Source organism: Zootermopsis nevadensis, unplaced genomic scaffold (genome assembly GCF_977971745.1).
Source record: "Zootermopsis nevadensis isolate Lab colony 2312 unplaced genomic scaffold, Znev_1.0 Znev_ptg000008l, whole genome shotgun sequence".
Lineage (NCBI taxonomy): Eukaryota > Metazoa > Arthropoda > Insecta > Blattodea > Termopsidae > Zootermopsis > Zootermopsis nevadensis.
In genome coordinates this window covers 2,147,991-2,168,894 of record NW_028259140.1, presented here as the reverse complement: position 1 = coordinate 2,168,894, position 20,904 = coordinate 2,147,991, and the positions used below count along the sequence as shown (strand labels likewise).

Genomic DNA, 20,904 nt, shown 5'->3' with positions numbered 1-20,904 from the left:
AACCCTAGGATAAGGTTTGGCCAGAAGCGCCATAGTGTGGGATTTAAAGGTTAGGTGTTCATAAAAAAATGTTTTACAGTGCTGTCATCTACCTGCCTGATAGGTTGTAGAATGTTGTGAATAGTGAGTTAAGAAAGTTGAATGTTTACTGGCTTATTTTAAGTTATTATAACTATTTGCTTGCAGACATTTGGGAAAGCCACGGAAATTTGGTTCAGATAGCTATTGCTCGCTCAGAATTCGAACTGTATTGGCATATTGAATATATTCCAGCAACTCTGGTTCAGACGTCAGGATATGTCACCGGAGTTGCTGTGTATTACATAAATAGAGTATGGAACAGATATTTGGTTATCAGGCAGGATTCTTTCAAATCATTGTCGAGCTTGTAATTGGTAAGTTAGAGCCCAGCATATACATGATGCAAATACAAAAACTGGTCTCGTGTGTGTGTGTATATATTTCATCCTGTATTACCGAACATGTGTGTTGTTACTGTGGTTTCTTTGGCTCTCTGTATTCATCAAGACGTCATGTGTTACGAATCCCTTGTGGTACAGAACTCGGTGCGGCTTTCCATTCTGCGGCACGTTTCATTACACCACATTAATATAACTGTACGTTGCTTGTACATTTGTTACATGTGGTGTTATACAGCACCCATCTATTGTTTATTATATTTTATATAAGCATACCTCCTATATTTCTGTAGAGCAGACGTAGGAATAAGAATGTGATAGCGATTAAACTTTTTTTCACAGAAGTGTTCTTACCTTATATCTTTTTGTATTCGCTACTGAAATGGTTACATGATTGTTCAGTATGTATTTAAGCAATGACTGCTGGATGTATATAGCAAGGAAGATGAATTTTATTACAGCATTTCCTTTATTTCGTGATGGAACGTGACTTATACATATTTCAAAGTGTGTTTATTTTTTGCTCATTTAAGAGAGGCATAACTGACCAGAATAGGACTTTATGTATTGGTTTTGAAAGGAGAAAATTGGTGTGAAGGAGACAACCATAATTAAACACGAGAAGGTGGAAGAGAATCTTCATTACTTCGATTTTAAGTGACAGCTCTCATTCCTACTCTTGTTACTTGTCCTGTAAATTAGTGGTCAAAAAATATAATTGTAAATATTTCGTGATAATACACATATGAAGATTTTTCTGTATGATATCCTTTTTCAGCATTTTTGGCCTGGGCACAACTAAATAGATGGTGGCAGTATCATCTGTACGATAAAAGTGATGTAGGTTGAATATACCCCTCTCCTGATATTGCTAATTAATTGTTCTGACACCCTAATAAGCTGGTTTTATCCTTTCGCAAACAGATGAGGAAGCACTTCTCTCAATTTACCAAAAAACAAAATAAGACGAAGATATCCGTCTTCTGGGTTATTGCGCTGTGTAGTCTGGTCGATGTTAACCAACGTTTCAGAGGTCATACTGGCTCCGTCATCAGGGCGATGAATATGCCAATAGGGTGTGAGGAGCTGGATATTACTTTCTCTCCCTCTCCCACTCTCGCCCACGTGCTACCATTGGTCCACTCCCATACCTGCTCCCATTGGCTCGGGGCAGGCTACACCTTTCACTTCCCGGCCTATAAATCCAGCTCCTCACACCCTATTGGCATATTCATCGCCCTGATGACGGAGGCAGTATGACCTCTGAAACGATGGTTAACATCGACCAGACTACACAGCGCAATAACCCAGAAGACGGATATCTTCATACTCACCGCTGTGAGAACCTCAAGTCTTACAACAAAATAAGACCTTTGGAAATAATTTTGAGTGAATGACAGCCCAGTAAATAGTTGATGTGAATGCGGTAGCAGTGAATTACAATGTAAAAGCACTCTGACACACAACTTTGTATAATTTATTGTATGCGGAATATCAGTTTTGTATGTAAAATTTTGGAGAAAAGATGAAACCTACAATGTAAACATGATCATTAAAAAGAATTAATCTATAAATACACAAGAATGTAGAACATACAACTTTGGTTCTCAGATATAACAAACTCGTGGCGCAGAGTCCTCCTTTAGAAGCTGATAAATAGAATGGTCATATAGTTAACTTTTCTGACTTCTTTGGAACTAAAAGATTACTATGTTTACAAAAACCTGTGTGTGATCTTTTTTCTGAGCCAGATGAATCCAGGCCACTACCTTCAACCCTGTTTCCTACAGATCCATATTTATATTATTTTCTGTATATGTAAACACGGCTAATGGTTAATATAAAAGTAATAGTAAGTCTTATGGTGAATATTGATCACTTCCAAGCATAGGGGAAACCTTAAACAATCATTGCTGTCAATAAAATTTATTCACATGTAATTATATATTTTGTTTGTAGGGGGTACGTTTACCTTTGGCTTAAAATATGGTCGAGTAGTTGAGGGAAAAGTGAGAGCAATTTCAAAAGCATGTCGTATGTTCAAGCAGTATTAATTTGGTACACAGTTTCTGAAGAATAGTTGAAGTAAGTTAGTGGAGTGTCTAGAGGGTTGAAATCCTGTATTGTGTCATGAAGTGTGTTCCACAGTAGTTTCTTGCAGCAACTTTCATCAATCGGCAGGATGGAGGTTCAACTGCAGAATGTCACAAATGAAGAAAAATGAATAGCAATAGTACAAGACCTATATACACAGGAAGATAGTTGTTAATTTTAAACTCTGTAAAGTTTTTGAGCTGTAAATAAAGCATAGATATTGAATGTGCTTTCATTGTCTAAGAAATATTGAATTTTGTTTGTGGAAATTCAGCGGGTATAAAAACTGGAAGACTCGGATAATGTAATTGTGATTTCTAATGTGAATCCTCTTTGAATTCTGCAAACAAAATTTAACCAAGAATAAGGTCTAGGTAAGGTCCTTGAAAAGCTGACAGTTGCTCAGCTAGTGAAATTCACTACATTTCAGTGAACAAAAAGGTTTACAAGAGCTTGCCACCAGACTTTATACAGATTATTATGAATTCATTCCTCACTGTCCTACCATATTTTCTTCAACCAATTTACTCTTATCCTCCCATGCACACATCTCATTCCTTCAGGATTTTTGAACTAAAATGTTATGTGCATTTCCGCCTTCTTCACACACTACATTGCCCGCCCATCTCGTCCTTGATCTGATCATCCTAATAATATTTGATGACTACATATACTATAAATTATTGATCTCCTTTTTTGCAATTTTCTCCTGTCACTTCATCTCTCTTTGGTTCAAATATTCTCGTAAGTTCCCTCTTCTCCAACACCCTCAATCTGTTTTTTCCCCTTGAAGTTAAGGTCTAAGATTTACACCTATACAAAACAACAGGTAAAATTATAGTTTTGTATATTTTAATCATTGTGTTTTATGGATAGCAGACATGATGATAAAAGGTTCTGAAGTGTATGATAGCAAACATTCTCCAGGTTTAATTTGGTCTCAATTCCTTTGTAAGCGCAATTTACATACTTAATTGGTGCCGGTGTTAATTTAGTACAGTTACAAATCTAATGTTACAAAACTACATATACTGCGTAAAAACTCATAGATCATTTTCAATTTATTTTGTTAAATATGCACCACATCGAAAAATACTTTAAATTAGATTGAACAGGGGCATTACATACTTTGAAAAATAAAATATAAAGTCTTAAAACTGTGGTTCACTGCTATTGTCTACACTGGAAAGCAGCAGAACTGGTCATACAAAATGAATTGTTAACCAGCCGATCACGTTTAGTTGGCCACGTTTTTCCGGCCCGATTGCTCAGACACATTTAGACGAGACATGATACAGAGTGTAGGTTTGAAGGGAGGATGGATTGCATGACATTCCAAGCTAAGACGATTGCCAAATCTCGACTGCTAATGTGCTACTTGCCTGCATTCTGGCTTTTGTCACAGTGTGCTGTATCACATTTCTTGCAATTTTAATTTTTTATAGTTAATAATCTACTTTAACATAATAAGATACAAAACTACCTAGAAACTTGTATGAGTGAATGTGTTCAATTATATTGTTATCCTGGAACAAATTTTGTCTTATGAGTATAGTTCTTAAATGCCACTGACCTTATTTAATTTTTATAAAGCTGTAAGTTAAATTGTTTTGCTAAGATATTAAGCCATGCATGGTCTGCTCATTATCTGAGAGTAAACTGGTCGTCAACAAACATGACAAACAAAATGTAGTTGTTTTAAAATTATTTATCGTTTTCAACAATCCTAGTTGTTTGCACTGGTGGCAACATTGTTTATTTGTCCTATTGGCAATGCCATACATATTTATTTGCTTCTGTATATATTCCTTAATATATTAAAAATATGCTTTGGCTAGCCTCTGCTATCCATTATTTTGTTGTTGTTTATTGCTGCTCACCATGTCTGCAAATTCTTGGATGAGAGTTGATCAAAGAGGCGTTACAAGCCTAAACTCCGAGTAGTTCGAGAAGAAGAGAAAAAATATTGTTATACGAGAGCCTTCTCTCATTCTTCCATTATTGGATGAACATACTGCCTCCATCTTCAGCCTGTGGAAGCAGCATGTTTTTCTTGCTGCAAGAGTTACAGTACCACAAGGGATGATTGTAATATGCACGTGTATGTTTTCTCTTCACTCACGTGTAAAGCTTGTTGAATATACTGATAACATTATAAGTGTATCCATATTTGTTTATTGTTTCCTATAGCACATAAGTTATACTCTGATCAGACTTTGTACTAAATTAACTTTCATTCAACTGTCGATGATTGATTTCAGGGAAATCCTCGGAAAAAAAAGGACGTCGGGGCGAACTTGCGAGATCCAGGAAGAGATAGCAGCTTGCAGCACTGTAAAAGTACACTTGTGCAATATGTTTCAAGGGTTGTTCTGAGTGATACAGGGACGTGTACAATACCACCACCATTTGATGGTGTTGCAGAGCGCAAAGCCAGTATACGGAAGAACTCCTTCTCCCTGCTTGACCCAGAAGGAGCCACAATACCATCCCTAATTGACCTGAGTCAACGTGATTATGACGTGAATGCTCCTGTCAGTTCTGGCTTACTGCAAGGACAAGACCTACTAAAAGCACTTGAGACTAGTTCGGCTGCATTAATGGATTAGTAGCTGTAATGTTCCGAGCAGTGGTCTCTACTAGTGAGAGAGCACTTGCAAGATGTACCCATGATTTTAAATTGTTCATACCAGTGTCTTTGCCACCAGTAAACTTTTAACATGCTTTGATTTCAAGACTGACATCAATGGAAATGTTTCATGAAGATGAGTCATTCAGTCCTGTTCATTTATATATATATATATATAAACTTCCTCTGACTTCAGTGTCGACTGCTGAAGAACACACAAACCTGTATTTATTTGTTTTGTTTATTCTGCAAAATTGTGTCAGGTTTGTAGAGGGTTTGGTGATTCAGCATCATAAGAAAAGTACGGAAAGATTAGAACATTTATTACAATGCTGTACACAGTGAAAAATGGCAGCACTTGCTTTACTTTTTCCACTTATGCTGGAAATGTCTGTGTTTTTTAACACATCAAACATTTGTGCATTATCTCTGACATTCCATGTCTCGCCATGAGGTTTGTAATGTTGCTTATAGAATATAGAATGTGAACTTATTTTCATAATTCTGTTTTTAACACTTCTAGAAAAGTAAAAATCCTAAAAGGAAATTTAAAAATGAAGCAGTGAAAGTAACACCATTTTCATTGTAGTTCTTGCTCTGTTTTGGTGGCATGAAGAGCACTGTTACAGGCCGGGCAGCTCATACCGAACACGCCCCTCCCCACTATTTACAGATTGTGATGCTCTCTGTTGCAAGGAGGATTACTGGTGAAGGAGTTCTAAATGTTTTTGTGGTCACAACATTTGCATGAAGTGCAATATACTGGCATGCATAGTTGCAGAGGATTGTGGAACTAGATTGTGGATCAGAAGACTCAGTATGTATTATATGGTACAATTTTTATCCCAATAACTATATTAGTGATTTATTTCTTGGTTTGTAACCATATTTGATATCGTATTAGCAAAATGAATTTTATAGAAGTAGGTGAACTGCAGAAGGTTCAATACCAAGCCTTCTGAATGCTATTATATATATAATTATGGGGGTGCATAATATATATTGTTTTTACTGAGGAGGATATATTTGTTGTATGTGTAATGTTTGGTTCACATTCGTCGCTACATAAGGGCTCAGCACACTGCTGCATCACATGGCTAAGGTTATATCATTCAGGATTAAGCAAATTTCTACCCCACCACAAAAATATTTCAATAATATAATAAATAAATTATTTTTATCATCTTGAGAAATGTTAGGATATTATGAAGAATTTGTAAGAGGGTCCAATGCATTACATGTTCATGTGCATTTTATAGTTAAATTCTTTACACTAATGAAATTCTTGCAGGATGTTAAATTTCTAAATAAAGTGAATGAAGCTATTGCCAAATGTATCTTATAATACAGGCTTTGAGAATTTATCATCATATCATTTATTTGTTTAGTAACAGGTGCAGTAATGGTTATTATTTAGATTGTAGTATAATGTAACATTTGTATGAAAGTCGTGTGTGGAGAGACTCCCTCAGTTCAAAAACGAAGCAGGCAACCTTGGCCATTTTGTGGCGCCATACTGCGCTTGTTTGTGATGAACTATGCACTGTGACTGCTTCCATGTCAGAAGTGCATTTCTTTTAATTTTCTGTTACTGAGTATTGGGTCATATTTCCAAGACCTAGGATGATGTAATATTGAAACATGTTTTGTTTACATTAGCTGTGCAGTTTTTGAGTAATTACATGCAAACAGTTTTTTATGTAACTAAATTTTTGTATTGAACCAACATTTTTAATTTCTTCATGAATGTATAGAAAATCAGTGTTTAATTATTACTAATAAAATGTTCAATTTTTATCAAATTATCAAACTGTTGTTTTACAGTTATATGCCAGATATTCTTTGAGCATCTGCACTAGATTTAGAGGGAAACAATACAGTGAATTTATTTAATACATGCACATTTTTATTCTAATTAATTAATTTAAATATTAACTCTGATTTCAGAAAGATGTTTTCTGTTAGACCAGGTAATTGTCAGAGAAAATCAAATCAGATAAGTTATTTTGTGACCGTGTCAGGTATATTTATTTTGTTCACCCCGGCAGTATATATTTTCCTTGTCCTATTCTAATAATTTTTTAAGCGCTAAGAGTCGCAACACTGCTTCAGTACTTTCTTTGGCAACGTAAGTTACTCAGTAAATGATGTGGACATTAATCTCATGGAAAATTTGGCAAGGTGGTGTCAATAATAATTCATTTGCAGTAATTTGACAATTCCAGAGGCGATTTAAAAACACTCTGCTTTCCTACATTCCTTTGATCTATATCTATATATGACTTTGTAAACACATGCATTGTTCATCGTTTCACACCCTGACCATGGTGAAGCACAGGACATGGTGGAGGGATATGAAATCCTTCTATTTCTGAACTTTGAGTCAAATTGTTAGCAATGTTTATTTACTGAGAGGTTCCATGCAGGCTCTCCCACCAGAGATTTTTATCCTGCTGCATAGTCTGCATTGGCATATGTGGGTAGAGTAACTTAAAATAAGCCACGACCACGCCCTACATCCTTTTCGTAATAGACGTTATCTTTTACTTGAAATATGGAGTGAGTTTCTCTTATTAAGTGTTTCAAAACAAGTAATAAAAAATGTTCCAATTTTTACGGGAGGTCGCTTTGGCGTGAGGAAGCCAATGAGTGTTTTACCCTGTCATAGACTACTGTACATAGGTGGCAGCACGTTAGTAATGGAGGTTTTCTTTTAATCTGTATGTTGGCATTGGAGTTTCACATTTGTTGTGTTATCTATGGATTAGACAAGTTTGTACGTCAGTATTTTGCTCCACCTGTTCTACGGCGTTGTGCAGAGGGATGGTTTTTGTGGTGCTTGATTTGATGTTTATGGTGTAATTCAGCGTGTTTATCAACGACGTCTGTATTTTGTTGGTGATCTACATTTGTATCAAGTAATAAAGTTCATAGAAATCATATTTGTTCTGGTTCCAGACTTTTTGTCTTTGTTCATTCCCCTCACCAAGTATTAATATTTTAGAGAATTTTTATTTATTGTGTGTTATTTAAACTAGACCATGTCTTGTTCATAGCAAATTTTGTGTCTGTTTTATAAAAATTTAGGGCCAGTTTTGTTAACTTTAAACCATTTGTTTAGGTTGGTAAGGACATCATTCATATTTTGAAGGTAGCCCAATTTTTGATGTATAATAATATTCCTTGTATCAACAACAAATAGAATAGGTTAGATTGAGAGTTTATAGCTGCAGGCTGATTTTTGATATTGTGAAGAAAAGGGCCAGGTAATGATGAACCTTGTGGCACTCCATGATTTACAATGCCCAATTTTTGATTGGTATGGGGGATTTAATTTCTACTTTTTGCCTTCTGTTATTTAGGTAAGATTTAAATCAATGCCCTGCTATACCTCTAATTCTGTAAAGTTTTAGTTTCATGAGTGATAATTCATGGTTTATGCTTTGGCATGATCATAATATTTCTGTCAAGAGATTTTTTATAAATCCAGATTGTACCTCTGCGAGGATGTTGTTTGAGTTTCAGAAATCATTTACTCTCTTTCACATAACTTTTTAAGAAATTTTTGAAAATGTCTGCAGTGAAATTGGTTCACAACTCTTAAACCTTTTTATATTGTGGTTTTATGTTTGAATATTTAAGTCTTTCAGGAAAACTTTCTACAGCCATTGAATGATTACACAGATAATTTAATGCAATACTGATGTAATCTATGTAAGATTTAAGTAATTTAGATGCAGTTTCATCATAACCACAAGAACTTTTTGACTGGAAAGGAATTATATTTTTAATGTCATCTGGTGTAGTAGGCACAAGATTTATATTCTGAAATTAGTTAGGAAGAATCTCTGATTTAATGGTTTGGTGTGAATTAATTGAAGTTGTAGTGTATCATAATGCATGCTGGATGTCTGTTGTCTCTTAGAAGTATAAATACATTTTTCTGTGATATGTTTAAACATCACTTATAATCAGCATTTTTCCTTTCAGGACCTGGGCAGATATTCCAAGTTAGGAACAGTTATCAAAACTATGATTCTGTCACTAGGATTCTTGTAAACCACTTTTCTTACCCTTCATGATGTCGGATGAAGAAGGTTTAAATTCACAAAACAGTTTGCAGTCTCTTGCGACAAGATTGCCAAGAATTATACTGCAGAGAGCTGAAGAAGTATTTCCTGCTTTGAAGGAAGACTTGGTGAGTATTCTTCACTTTTATGCACGGAAATGTATGTTGTTAACTTGTTTACTAGATTTACATGACCGAAGACTGACAAAGCATAATTTTTGTTGCCCATCTTCTTAATTTCAGATGAATAGTTTTTCGCGTTAAAATGGTTAATGTGTTCACATTGTGTCTGTGTGCTGAAAGAATTTGGTGTCTTTGCTGATCCTTTCCTTGTTAGTACCATTAATCCTTGGTGTGTACTTAGTATTAATCACTAACATTAAGATATGTTTTCATGTCATTAAAATAAAAGCATAGTTCAGTTTTGTGATCTTTGAACATTCATAATGAATGTAGGTAAATCATTGTCTCAAAACACTTTATAACAAGAAAACTTCCTGCATGTGAACAGTTTTATTATTACCCAAGTCGACAATCTGCTTAGATTTTTTGTGATGTGGTAGACCAGAATGATTTATTTCATCTGTTGTTCATCTTTTAAGTCAACATAGCTTCTGAATATGAGCCTGCAATTTCTACTCCTGACATAAGACTTACCACAGCTCATAAGCACGTAAACCTATCAAAAGCTTTGAAGACTGGAAATGTTTTTCATGGAAATTGAATTCAGTAAAGGCTTTTCAGGAAATAAGTTGTATTAGCATGAAATTAGTGTACATTTCAGAGCTTTGGAAATGCTGTGATGAGTGGTACTACTGTCCATTATATTTATACATCCGGTTGGCACTCGGAGACGAGTCAGCATCGACAAAGCTACAGTATTCAGCGCGTCCCGTAACTCGGCTACCAACATACTTGAACAAAGTACAACCATCAAAGAATATCCATCATTCGTGGAAGGATTGACTACAGCTAGTGTCCCAGATTATACTAGTTAAGCGGTGTTAAATAGTGAGCCCCTGACTCCGCCCACTGTTTTGTATTGATATGCTCTTGGATGGTAATACTTGGCTTCAAGAGAAAAAATTGACGTATAAATACGACAGAAAATTGTGTCACTCACTACATCAATTCCTAATGATTTGGGTAAAGAGATTTTTGGGAGGGGGGGGGGGATACAGTAATTCCAACCTAGCATGGATATCTTCAACAATGAACCACAGGTTTAAAAAAATCTGTCATGTGGTTAAATAAGGCAACACAAATTAATAAAGGTGGCTAACAGTGGCAAAGGTTTGTGTGGAAATGTGAACAAAAACATGGCCACATGCAGTAATAATTCTGAAAAAGGGCGTTACCTCCAGGATGCCTATACCGAGACATTTGTTCAGGACTGAAAACATTATTTTGACTTAATTATTATGTATGTACAGAAATACAGGTTAAAAATAAAATAAAAATACAAGAAAAGAATAATCTCTGCAGGGTCAATGCTGTACAGTACCAATCAAAATTTTTCTCAAGAAGCTTTCTAATGTGATCATATGAAAATGGTCAGAGTCGGTCAAAAAGAGTAAAAAAAATTGTCAGAAAGAAATCTACTCTTGTACTGTATTCATGGAAGGTTTAAGAAATGGCTCTAAATGATGTTATCATTAATATGGTGGTTGAAGAATTTGCCGGTACAGTGTGGAATTAACATTTATGGTGTCCTGTTTCGTGTTATGAGAGAACGTGATCATTACCTTGTGAAATGTGTGGTGGTCTTTACAGAACTGCACGGTCTTCGTGAAAGATGTACGTAGTTCAGATACTGAGATGTGTCATGGAAATCAGGTTATCTATATAAAAACAGAGGACATCGCAGATGTGCAAGAGGAGGGGGCAGTGGAGGATCCTCTACTTATAATGTTACCGACAATAAAGGTTGAACATGGGGTGAGTTGTATGTTCTGTGTGTATATCGTTAGGCACGTTTCACAAATGTAGAGAATTACCCGTTTTATTTTCGATCTCCGACTGCCCATCTCCATGAAACAACTCTACACCTTTCCAAAATGTCTCAAGGCTAAAATTTTGTTGCTTATTGTTTTTGGAGTACCATTTCCATTGTGTTTTAAGTCATTTTTAAGACTTTAAATTAAACATTGATCATATTATGTCTTGATTTTTTTAACACAGTTCTGCCATTATAATAGGTTTGACATGATTGGTGGCACAACATTAAGAAATTCTATCTGTGAGTGGTTTCAGCACTTTTATGGTCTGATCTTTCTTTTCTTTCTTCCTTTTTTTTCCATTTCGGTTACATGATAAATATAATTACTTAAACTTTGTGTAGTTGAAATCAATTAGTGTCTTATTTGAAGTATTTCAGTAATCAGCTATGAAACTTGAAAATTATAATACGTAAACAACATTTGTATATGCAGGGATGCAACCTGACACATATTAAATGTATAACCTAACAGAATTATATTTTTATTTATAATTTTACAGGAGGACATTGATATAGTCAAAGTAGAAAATGACACAGATGTTCAGAGTGAAGATTCCAGTGGTGTGAAGACTGGCGAGGTTTGCGTACCGTCAGCACTGCCTGTCAACAAGACTGAAGCCAAGGTGAGCATTGTTTCGAGGTGATTTTTGTAGTTCTGGCGTGTTTGCGTTCATTTATTTTCACAATACGAGTAATTTATTGACTTCCGATTCAGAGACTACAATAAAATTTACAAATTGATTTGTTTGTTCTGTTTGTTAGTCCTTTATTCTGTGTGTTACATAAAAACTGCATGAAAAAATGTTTGCAACATTTTGATGGTGTTCATGCCACTAGTATCAAGCTGTGGTTTGTTTTCTCTGTGTGGCTATAAATGTCCTGCATATTCTGTCAAAAGGAATTCTTGTCACCCCTCCCATTTCCATCTCTTCATCATTTCATGTAGCAATGGCATCTCTGTTTTTTACTATTCCTCAATTCTCCTCTTCCATTCGGTCCTCTGTTAGGTCCATATGTCCGAGGCTTTGATCGAGGTTTCGAAACATCTTCCTTTTTACGGCGCAAGGTTGTTAGCCTTGCGACCAACCCCCAACCTGGAAGACCAGGGTACCTGTCTTAGTCTGACCCCTCCCTCTCGACCCTACCAGTAGCTCTTGGGGTCACTGAGGTACTCAAGCCCCACCACCACGACAAGGTGCAGGTACCATTAAGTGAGGACCTCATGTATTACCGCAGTCTTTTTAGTAATAGTTTGATATCAGTGTTTCAGAGAAACTGTGGTACCTACCTAGAAGTCCGACATTGATACTTGCTACGAGAACCTCATATGAATAGTTTTGATAATTTTTTGAGGAAAATGTATTCTGTTTTATGTAATTTTGGAGCATTGTCATGACCTTATGTTGACTTACTGCAGGTTGTACCTGGTTTAGATAGTGAGACACGTCTGAAATCTCTTGATGAAAATCAGGTCGTATATATGAAGATTGAGGACATGACCGCTACGCAAGAGGAGGAGGATCCGGTACTAGATGAACTTGGGGTGAGTTCTATGTTTATGTGTATATTGTTAGGCCAATTTCATGGATGTAGAGAGTTGCTATTGTTATTTTTGTACGTGTAGCCGGATAACGTCTTAATTAAGGGTGAAGTTTAATTTTGCGTTATCCTGAGTCATAATGTCACATTGACGGTGGATGCGTGCTCAATATCAGGTGTGCTGGAATCATACTCATTATTTTCATGCTGTTTTAGAAGTGTAGTTGTTGTAGGGTCTTGAAGTAATATGTAGCATATTCTGGAATATTCTTGAATTGTAATTCCTATTAAAGAATAGTATGCAAATTGTAATACTTATTGCCTTCATTTGTACTATCCTTTTAAACTGATTATTTTTTATATTAAGAATTGTCCTGATATTTTTCTCTCTTCTCTACCAGAATCCTCTGAATGAAGATCAACTCTTGCATGGCGCAGGGCATCCAAATTTGTATGATGTGCATCATAAGTCATTCAATAGTCAGAGTATTTTGGAGTCACATCCATATATACATGATGATGTGGAGCAATTTTCGTGCGACGTGTGTAACAAGTCATTCAGTTTGAAGAGTCGTCTCGAGATACACGAACGCATACATAATGGGAAGCAGCCATACTCTTGTGATATCTGTAACAAATCATTCAGCCGCAGGGGTAATCTCGACCAACATCAACGCATAGTACATAGTGGTAAGCGGCCATATCCCTGTGGTACATGCAACAAATCGTTCATTCACAGTTGTCTCCTGAAGATTCATCAACGTGTACATTCTGGTGAGAAGCCGTACTCTTGCGAGGTCTGCAATAAATCGTTTATCCAGATGAGGCGTCTCAAGTTACATCAACGCATACATAATGGGGACATACTGTATCCATGCAGTGTTTGTAATAAATCGTTCATTAGTCAGGGTGACCTAAACAGGCATCAGCGCTCGCACAGTGGGAACCGACCGTATGTCTGCGACGAGTGTAATAAATCGTTCATTACTCAGAGCGATTTGAGCAGACATCTGCGCTTGCATAAAGGGGAGCGGCCATTCTCCTGTGAGGTGTGCAATAAATCATTTAGTCAGGTGAGTCATCTGAGGGGACATCAACGAATACATAGTGGGGAGAGGCCTTATAGCTGTGATTTGTGTAATAAATCATTTGTTAACCAGAGCGATCTGAGGAGACATCAGCGCATTCACAGCGGAGAGCGACCACACACCTGTGACGTGTGTAAAAAATCATTCGGTCAGATGAGTCACCTGAAGGATCATCAACGCACGCACAGTGGTGAGCGGCCGTATCGGTGCGACGCGTGTAACAAGTCGTTCACTAGTTCGAGTACTCTGAAGACGCACAAATACTTGCACACGGGGGTGCGGCCGTTCTCCTGCGACGTGTGTAACGAGTCCTTCAGTTGGAGGGATTCTCTGAACAAACATCAACGCTCGCACAATGGGGAACGACCATTTTCCTGCGACGTATGTAATAAATCCTTCGTTAGTCAGAATGATCTGAGCAAACATCAACAGTTACATAGTGGGCAGCGGCCGTACGCCTGTGACGTGTGTAATAATTCGTTCAATTTTAGGTGTCACCTGAAGGAACATCAAGTCATTCATACCGGGGAGCGGCCATTCTCCTGTGACGTGTGCAAAAAGACGTTCAGTCGAAGGCGTACTCTGAAAGAACATGAACGCATACATAGTCAGAAGGAGTAATTCTCCTCTGATTTGCTAATAAGAGTTTCCTGAAGTCATCAGTGTACATATATGTATTTTATATTATGTGGAATAAATGCTTGCGTTGACTGTTCATTTGTACCTGAATGTGAATGCGTCTCAGCGTATCTACGATTGATGCCTGCAGAATGCATTCATGCTCCCGTGTAAGGGAATAGTTTAAAATAATTAAGAGCATTTCATAATAACTTGCTGATATTATTTTCACTGTTTTCACCATCTTCTAGTTAACAGTAATCTTAATGTGAAGTCTTATTCATGTGAACATCGTGTTTGTCGGAACTGTCACCGTCATGGTGTAGAGAAACTGAGATGTCACCGTGACGTATCATGCGATTTTGTTAATATCGTAACCTCCTGTTCTCTCGTGTGTTGTTGGGAGTGAAAATCACGTTAAGGTACTCTGTCCACAAGGTAAAGGTTTGTTTGAGGTTATATTCACTCTGGTTACCAATAGATATCTCACATTATGGTTCCTGTCCTGAGGTTGGTTAATCCAGTCCGAGACGTCACATCCTGTTTCTCCGAGTACCACGTGAAAATAATCTATACAAGAACAGTTTCTTAGAAAAGAGTTTTTTTTTCCAGGTGTTATGGGGAAAGAGTTGCAGATACTACTACATGTCGTCATTCTAATTGTCTTGATTAGTAAATGCAAATCGTTGGCTTCGTCAGGACTCTTGAATGAATATGACGACTGTAACAAATGTTTCGCCCGGTTTTGTCCCCTGCAACATTTTAATGCAGGCCACAAATCATCTAAACAGATGTGAATGTCATTTAAATGTATGATACGGATTGTCGCTTATGATTTTATGCCATACGTTAACATTGATATGCCCCATAGAGCAGTAAGGAAACCAAAATAGCTTAGCCACCTCTCAGCTTTTAAGGCCCTCGTTTTGAACCCTCGTAATAAATGGCATTGAAATTTCAGTTTGTTTGAAATGTATTTAAAGTATTTAAATGTAAATTGTTTATCCAGTGTTTTACATTTCATGATATTACTTCCGTATATGATACAACAAAGAAAGAAAACCTAACCTTGCATTTCGATTCATTCGGTGTAATTACAAAATAAGTGTAAAGATTGTTAATTTCGTAACTGGCAAATATTGCTGACGTAAGATGCACGTGTAATAGGAGTTATGGAGTTCTTCCAGTGAGATATTTATGGATGGAGTTTGGAGTTGAACAGATTTTTCATACCTGTTACAGCGTTTATAACTGAACGGATTCATCACCTTGGTAAGACGTAAGTATATGTATCAAGGGTATAACAGTAACATTTAATGAAACATTGTGATGTTTGAAGACGTATTCGTTATTTCCTTGTGGAATTTTTATCCAGAATGAGCCCATGAACTTGCCTGTAACTCTTAACTGTGTGTGGTTTATTTTTCCTTAAGTTTGTGCAGTACGTGAAGGTTAGGGACTCCGTCAGAACGCTGCTAATTTCGTCCTGCCAGGAGCTCACAGCCAGCTCCAGGTTTAACACTCATTCATGAACTTTTCCCAGATTTTCCAGCAGTCTTTGCAGCAAACCGTACATCAACTGTCTCGGTAGAGTAACGTCGCTACTCCATCACAGGCGGCCATGTTGTATGATTCACTACATTGCGTTGTGTTTGACGTATCAGGTTTTGTTGTCGTTTCGGGATTTGAATCTGCTCAAGCCTTTTAGATGATTAATTGGCATTGTGCTAATCGTTAGACGTTCATATGTGCAACGTTTGTACACACAGAATTTAGGGTTTGATTTTTTGCTGTTGTCATGAAAATCTAAAATAACAATTAAATTATCCGTGATATTGGAGTCGTTGATTGAAAGATGACGCACAAAATAAAGCTTTCATGAAAAATTTTGTGGAAGACGTCCATTTTTTTTTGAGCCAAATGAATTTAGTCCGCACTTTCATAACATTTATTAAAGATTTTCCCATGCGTGGTACACTTCCCCGACAATATAAATTTTTATCTAAGGGACCACGATGTTGTAATGGATATTCCGGAAAGAATTTTTCGCAGATGTGGTGTGCATTGGACTGATCTGTGGGTTGTGGCAACCTGAAAGTGCAATGTTTAGATAAACTGTAGCTAGCTACCAGCCCCGGAGCCTTGCAAGACTCTCAAACAGCCCACTCAGTAGCTGACGCCAGTTTGTATTGGCTCCCTAACTGCACAAAAAAAAATTGTTATCGACTATAAATTTTCTGTTTTTTTAACAGGATTCACGAGGCTACAAAATTTGCAATTATTAATATAGAATATATTACGTATTTCAAAACAAATCAATCCTAAAATAGAGGTGAGATTTCAGGTTCTTACGTTGGATAATATGAAGACGACTGTCTTCTGGGGCGATGCGACATGTCGTCTGGTGGAAGTTTTCCGACGTTTCAGATATACATGCTGTCTCCATTATCCAGACGAAATTTTCTTGTTTTTTTTTACGGGAATGAAGGTTTGGTCTTGTAGGTTATATGTGAATGCAAGTTTTGTACAGTTAGATAATCCCCCCCACAAATTTGATAAAGTTCTATGCCAGTTTCTTGCAAGGGGAGGTCACAGAGAATCGATACGTAGCAGAATCAAATTCTTGCATGTTTGTGACATGGCTTCTGTGTCTCGCGAATCCTTAAACAGCTGCAGGATTAGGCAGTGTGTGAAGAAGAAAATACAGTTCTAGGCCAAAGTGGTGATGTAAGAATTTTACGTCATCCAAATTCTGCCGGCATTTCTCCAAATAACCTATTTGTTTTCAGCTGTAGTGGTGTTAGATTTTTTTTTTTTTTTGAAACGTCTGTTGCCAAGCGAGACTGAATTGTGCTGTTTTTAATTTAAACTATATCACATCCGCTTAGCAAACCAGTGCATCGTTCAACGCTGATAGACTTGCACAAGCCGTCTTGCTTAAATAATTTATTATTCATAAAATAGTGTAGTTGCGTCATATTGTAATTTATTGAATTAAGATTAAATTATTTGGTTATTCCGTCAAATCACAATGTATTTAAAATAAGATAATTAAAATAATTAAAATATCATTCTTTGTTCCATATCGAATAATCGATAATTCAATAAATCGAATAATCGATTATTCGATATGGAACAAAGATAATTAAAATATCATTCTTTGTTCCATATCGAATAATCGATAATTCAATAAATCGAATTATCGATTATTCGATTTGGAACAAAGAATGATATTTTAATTATTTTAATTATCTTATTTTAAATACATTGTGATTTGACGGAATAACCAAATAATTTAATCTTAATTTATTATTGCTGTTAGATAATTTTCTGAAGTTAAAGATAAGCCATAGTATTCTCGTTTGTTCTAGTGTCCTTTTTTTATTTTTACTTTCGTTCTTACGTAACTGAAATGTATTTTAAACATTTATAAATATAGTTATGTTTGGCTTGGGTGGACGCAGTTTCTCAAGCGCCGATAGCATCTTTTCATCACCTCTACACACGCTGTGCGATTGTGCAATTGGATTCCACTCCGTCATGTGTATAAATGTTTTTTTACAAATGTAGAATGGCTACGTTTATCCCATATTTTGTGTCATTCAACTTCAGAAACTGAATGCCAAAGATAGAGGCAGACCATTAGACTTATTAACTTGATTATTGTCTTGTGGGTTGTAACCTGCGTGGTCTTGTTGGAGATTCCAGACTTTTTCATTTTAAAGAAGATGACTGTCTTCTGGGTTGTTGCTTTTTTAATCGTCCTGGTGATGGAGACACCAAGGGCCTCTGAAATGTCAGTAATCTTCTATCAGACTACACAGCGTAACAATCCAGAAGACAGCCCATCTTCAGACTCATTTTAATATGACTCTTCAATTACCAATGCGTCTCTATTATATATTTCCCCCGAAATCACTGTTCAATGGCATTTAACGTGTCTTAGATTCATCCTTGAAGATAGAGGCACTGTGTTTTTTTCCCGAAACGTTGGTGTCTACACGGCGTTACGAGGTAGAAGACCAATATCGGCGGGCAAGTCGTTAGGTGATTATTTATGAGATCCTGCCCCCGCTCAAGGAACATTGGTGTTTCCGAGCTGAATCACGTTCCCTCGCCGTCCGGATGCAAGCCGACGTAACTGTGATGACCCACTTCTGAGGTATTCTGCGGAATTGCCCAGCAAATGTGAGCCCCGACTAAAAATAACGTGCGCTGTTTTTGTATTACGCATTGCCTGCACTTAAATTTTCCGTCTGAATCTGTTTTGCTCCAAAGTTACGTTACGATAAGGCGTATGATTTACTAAACACTCTGTATAGGATGTTAACAAATGGTTGGTTAGGGGGTCAGTGATCCCGCAGAAATATAAAATAGGTCACAACACTCAACGATTGGTATTTTAAACGAAATTTTCTAAATTACTTGCCCAAAAATTTGTAATTCTCTTTGATTTTTCTTATAGGTACCGAATTTGTTTACATAAATAGATTTATCCATGAACTGGTGTAAGGTAAGAGGTATAGTTTAAACATTTATACTTGCTTCGTGAAATTTCTGTCATCTTAAACCTGGTAATAAATTCCGCCAAATTTCTAATACTCGTAGTCTGAGTAGTGATCTCCAAGAGTTAATAGGCAAGCTAGGCAACACTCTTAATAGTACCAATGAAGAAACAGGATTGGCCTGATAAATTATTCATTACGCCAGCGTCTGAAATACATGAAATGATGACGCAAATAAGTTTCTCTTGCCAAAACGTATGTGTGTTTGGAAATCCGAAAGTGTTGGATGTTCGCTCGTTTTAAAACGCGAATTTCACAATAACACGTTTGCCCATGTACGAGATGCAAATGCTTAGTTAATTATTTCTCAGCTGCTTAGAACTTAATTGGTGTGAAGCCGGTAACCTTGACAACCAGACAATGTTTTTTTCCCCCTAGTACAGTACGATGTTTTTGTCTTGTCTTTTGAGCTGACAATTTTTATTGTAGAACATCGTTTTGCTAGCAAATCATCTGTAATGTAGGTTTCCTAACCTGTCGGTGCCAAACAAAACAGAATCTAGTCGCCAAATCTTTACGTTCCGTGAGTCTGGCAGAGTGTTACATTGAAAGCGTAACCGTGGACGTACGTACGGTCCTTGGCGACTACGAGGCCCAGAGGTTAAATTTCCGGCAGTCTCCTTCCTAATCAAAGAAAACTTTCTCAACAGAAGAACTCAAGCGTTGTGACGTAGGATCTCGAATTAAAATGAACATTTTGCAGTACAGAACAATATACAGTTTTATCCCTGAAACGTTGGGTTTCCTCAGATCGTAATATATTAAATATGTTTTGAGAATAAGAAGGTTGTATTTGGGTAAGTGGAACAATATTATAAACATCGGTGGTAAACATTATTTTATACGGTAGTATATTTGCGTCATATTGTGAATTAGGTTAATATTTTAATATTTTCCGTCAAATCACAATTTTAATAAGATAATAAAATATAAAATATTTAAAATATCATTTCATGTTCCGCATCGAATGATCGATTTACAAATCGATCATTCGATCGATCATTTCACGTTCCGCATCGAATGATCGATTTACAAATCGATCATTCGATGCGGAACGTGAAATGATATTTTAAATATTTTATATTTTATTATCTTATTAAAATTGTGATTTGACGGAAAATATTAAAATATTATTTAATACATTAAATAAATAACCTTATACGGTCTAAAATTGTTTTTTTTTTTGAAAACTTTCATACACAGCGATTTTCGGCTCCAGATAAGATCCAGGCTTCGTGCGTTAAAGACGAGGCCGTGATCTACGCACGTAAATCGAAGTGAGCAAGCAAGCTTTGCAGACTTCAACAGATTCACGTCATAAAGATGCTATTTATTCTTTTTATAGAAAAAAACTGACCCCAGATTAAACAGATGTGTAACAAATCGTCATCGAACAGACTCAGAGCTAAATGGAGTATTACTGTTGAAGTACTGAAGCTGTTGCTTTATTGACAGCCTCTGATGAATCCATCTGATAAATTCTATGATAAATTTAAGACGTTTTAACCAGTACTTAAATCTGTTGGCAGTTTTGCACAGCCAACCTACACGCAATCTCGAAAAGCGCTGAGATGGTTGGCAGCCCTGCTCCATTTTGGCTCCTGTCCATATAAGGGAGTAGGGTCATGTTCCAATGGCCGGCCGGGGGGGAGAGGGGGGTACGGACCCCACCCACAGAGTCAGCTGCGATCTAGGCGAATAATAGGTACTAACTCCGACAGAAACGTCTGGTCCTCAAAATAATTTTTAATCTGAAGAGCTGACAAGTAAGGAGTCAGTTTCTTGAAGTACCAGATGTAAGCCAAACATTCCCAAGTGTTCTGCTTTAAATTGTAACAAAATGCGAGATTTTGGTATCACCAGTGAAAAATGATACGATATTCG

The 20,904-nt window shown here is 36.6% G+C and overlaps 2 protein-coding genes across 7 annotated transcripts in view; both read left to right on the top strand.

The window, feature by feature from the left end:
* The window catches only part of LOC110835163 (protein similar), a 67,134-nt gene extending 60,190 nt beyond the window's left edge, over nt 1–6,944 (top strand). For all 5 annotated transcript variants that reach the window (XM_022075111.2, XM_022075110.2, XM_022075109.2 and 2 more), the window contains exon 13: nt 4,775–6,944. In XM_022075111.2, the coding sequence (XP_021930803.2) occupies nt 4,775–5,122 (348 nt within the window). In that variant the 3' untranslated portion in view covers nt 5,123–6,944. The remainder of the gene's footprint in view (nt 1–4,774) is intronic.
* A 232-nt stretch (nt 6,945–7,176) lies between these two features.
* LOC110835164 (uncharacterized) lies at nt 7,177–14,552 on the top strand. 2 transcript variants are annotated; one of them, XM_022075112.2, is made up of 6 exons: nt 7,177–8,060; nt 9,133–9,340; nt 10,985–11,149; nt 11,711–11,833; nt 12,628–12,753; nt 13,151–14,552. In XM_022075112.2, the coding sequence occupies exons 2-6, from the start codon at nt 9,221–9,223 to the stop codon at nt 14,456–14,458; spliced, it is 1,842 nt and encodes a 613-aa protein (XP_021930804.1). In that variant the 5' UTR covers nt 7,177–8,060; nt 9,133–9,220; the 3' UTR covers nt 14,459–14,552. The 2 variants fall into 2 exon arrangements, with proteins under 2 accessions (XP_021930804.1, XP_021930805.1); XM_022075113.2 differs by having other exon boundaries at nt 7,177–8,293.
* The last annotated feature ends 6,352 nt before the right edge of the window (nt 14,553–20,904 follow it).

Bases quoted from the DNA above. Each gene is read 5' to 3' on its own strand.
- LOC110835164 (XM_022075112.2), top strand. From the start codon at position 9,221: ATGATGTCGGATGAAGAAGGTTTAAATTCACAAAACAGTTTGCAGTCT. The intron at 9,341-10,984 runs GTGAGTATTCTT...TGGTCTTTACAG, and splicing joins CTGCTTTGAAGGAAGACTTG to AACTGCACGGTCTTCGTGAA. The intron at 12,754-13,150 runs GTGAGTTCTATG...CTTCTCTACCAG, and splicing joins CGGTACTAGATGAACTTGGG to AATCCTCTGAATGAAGATCA.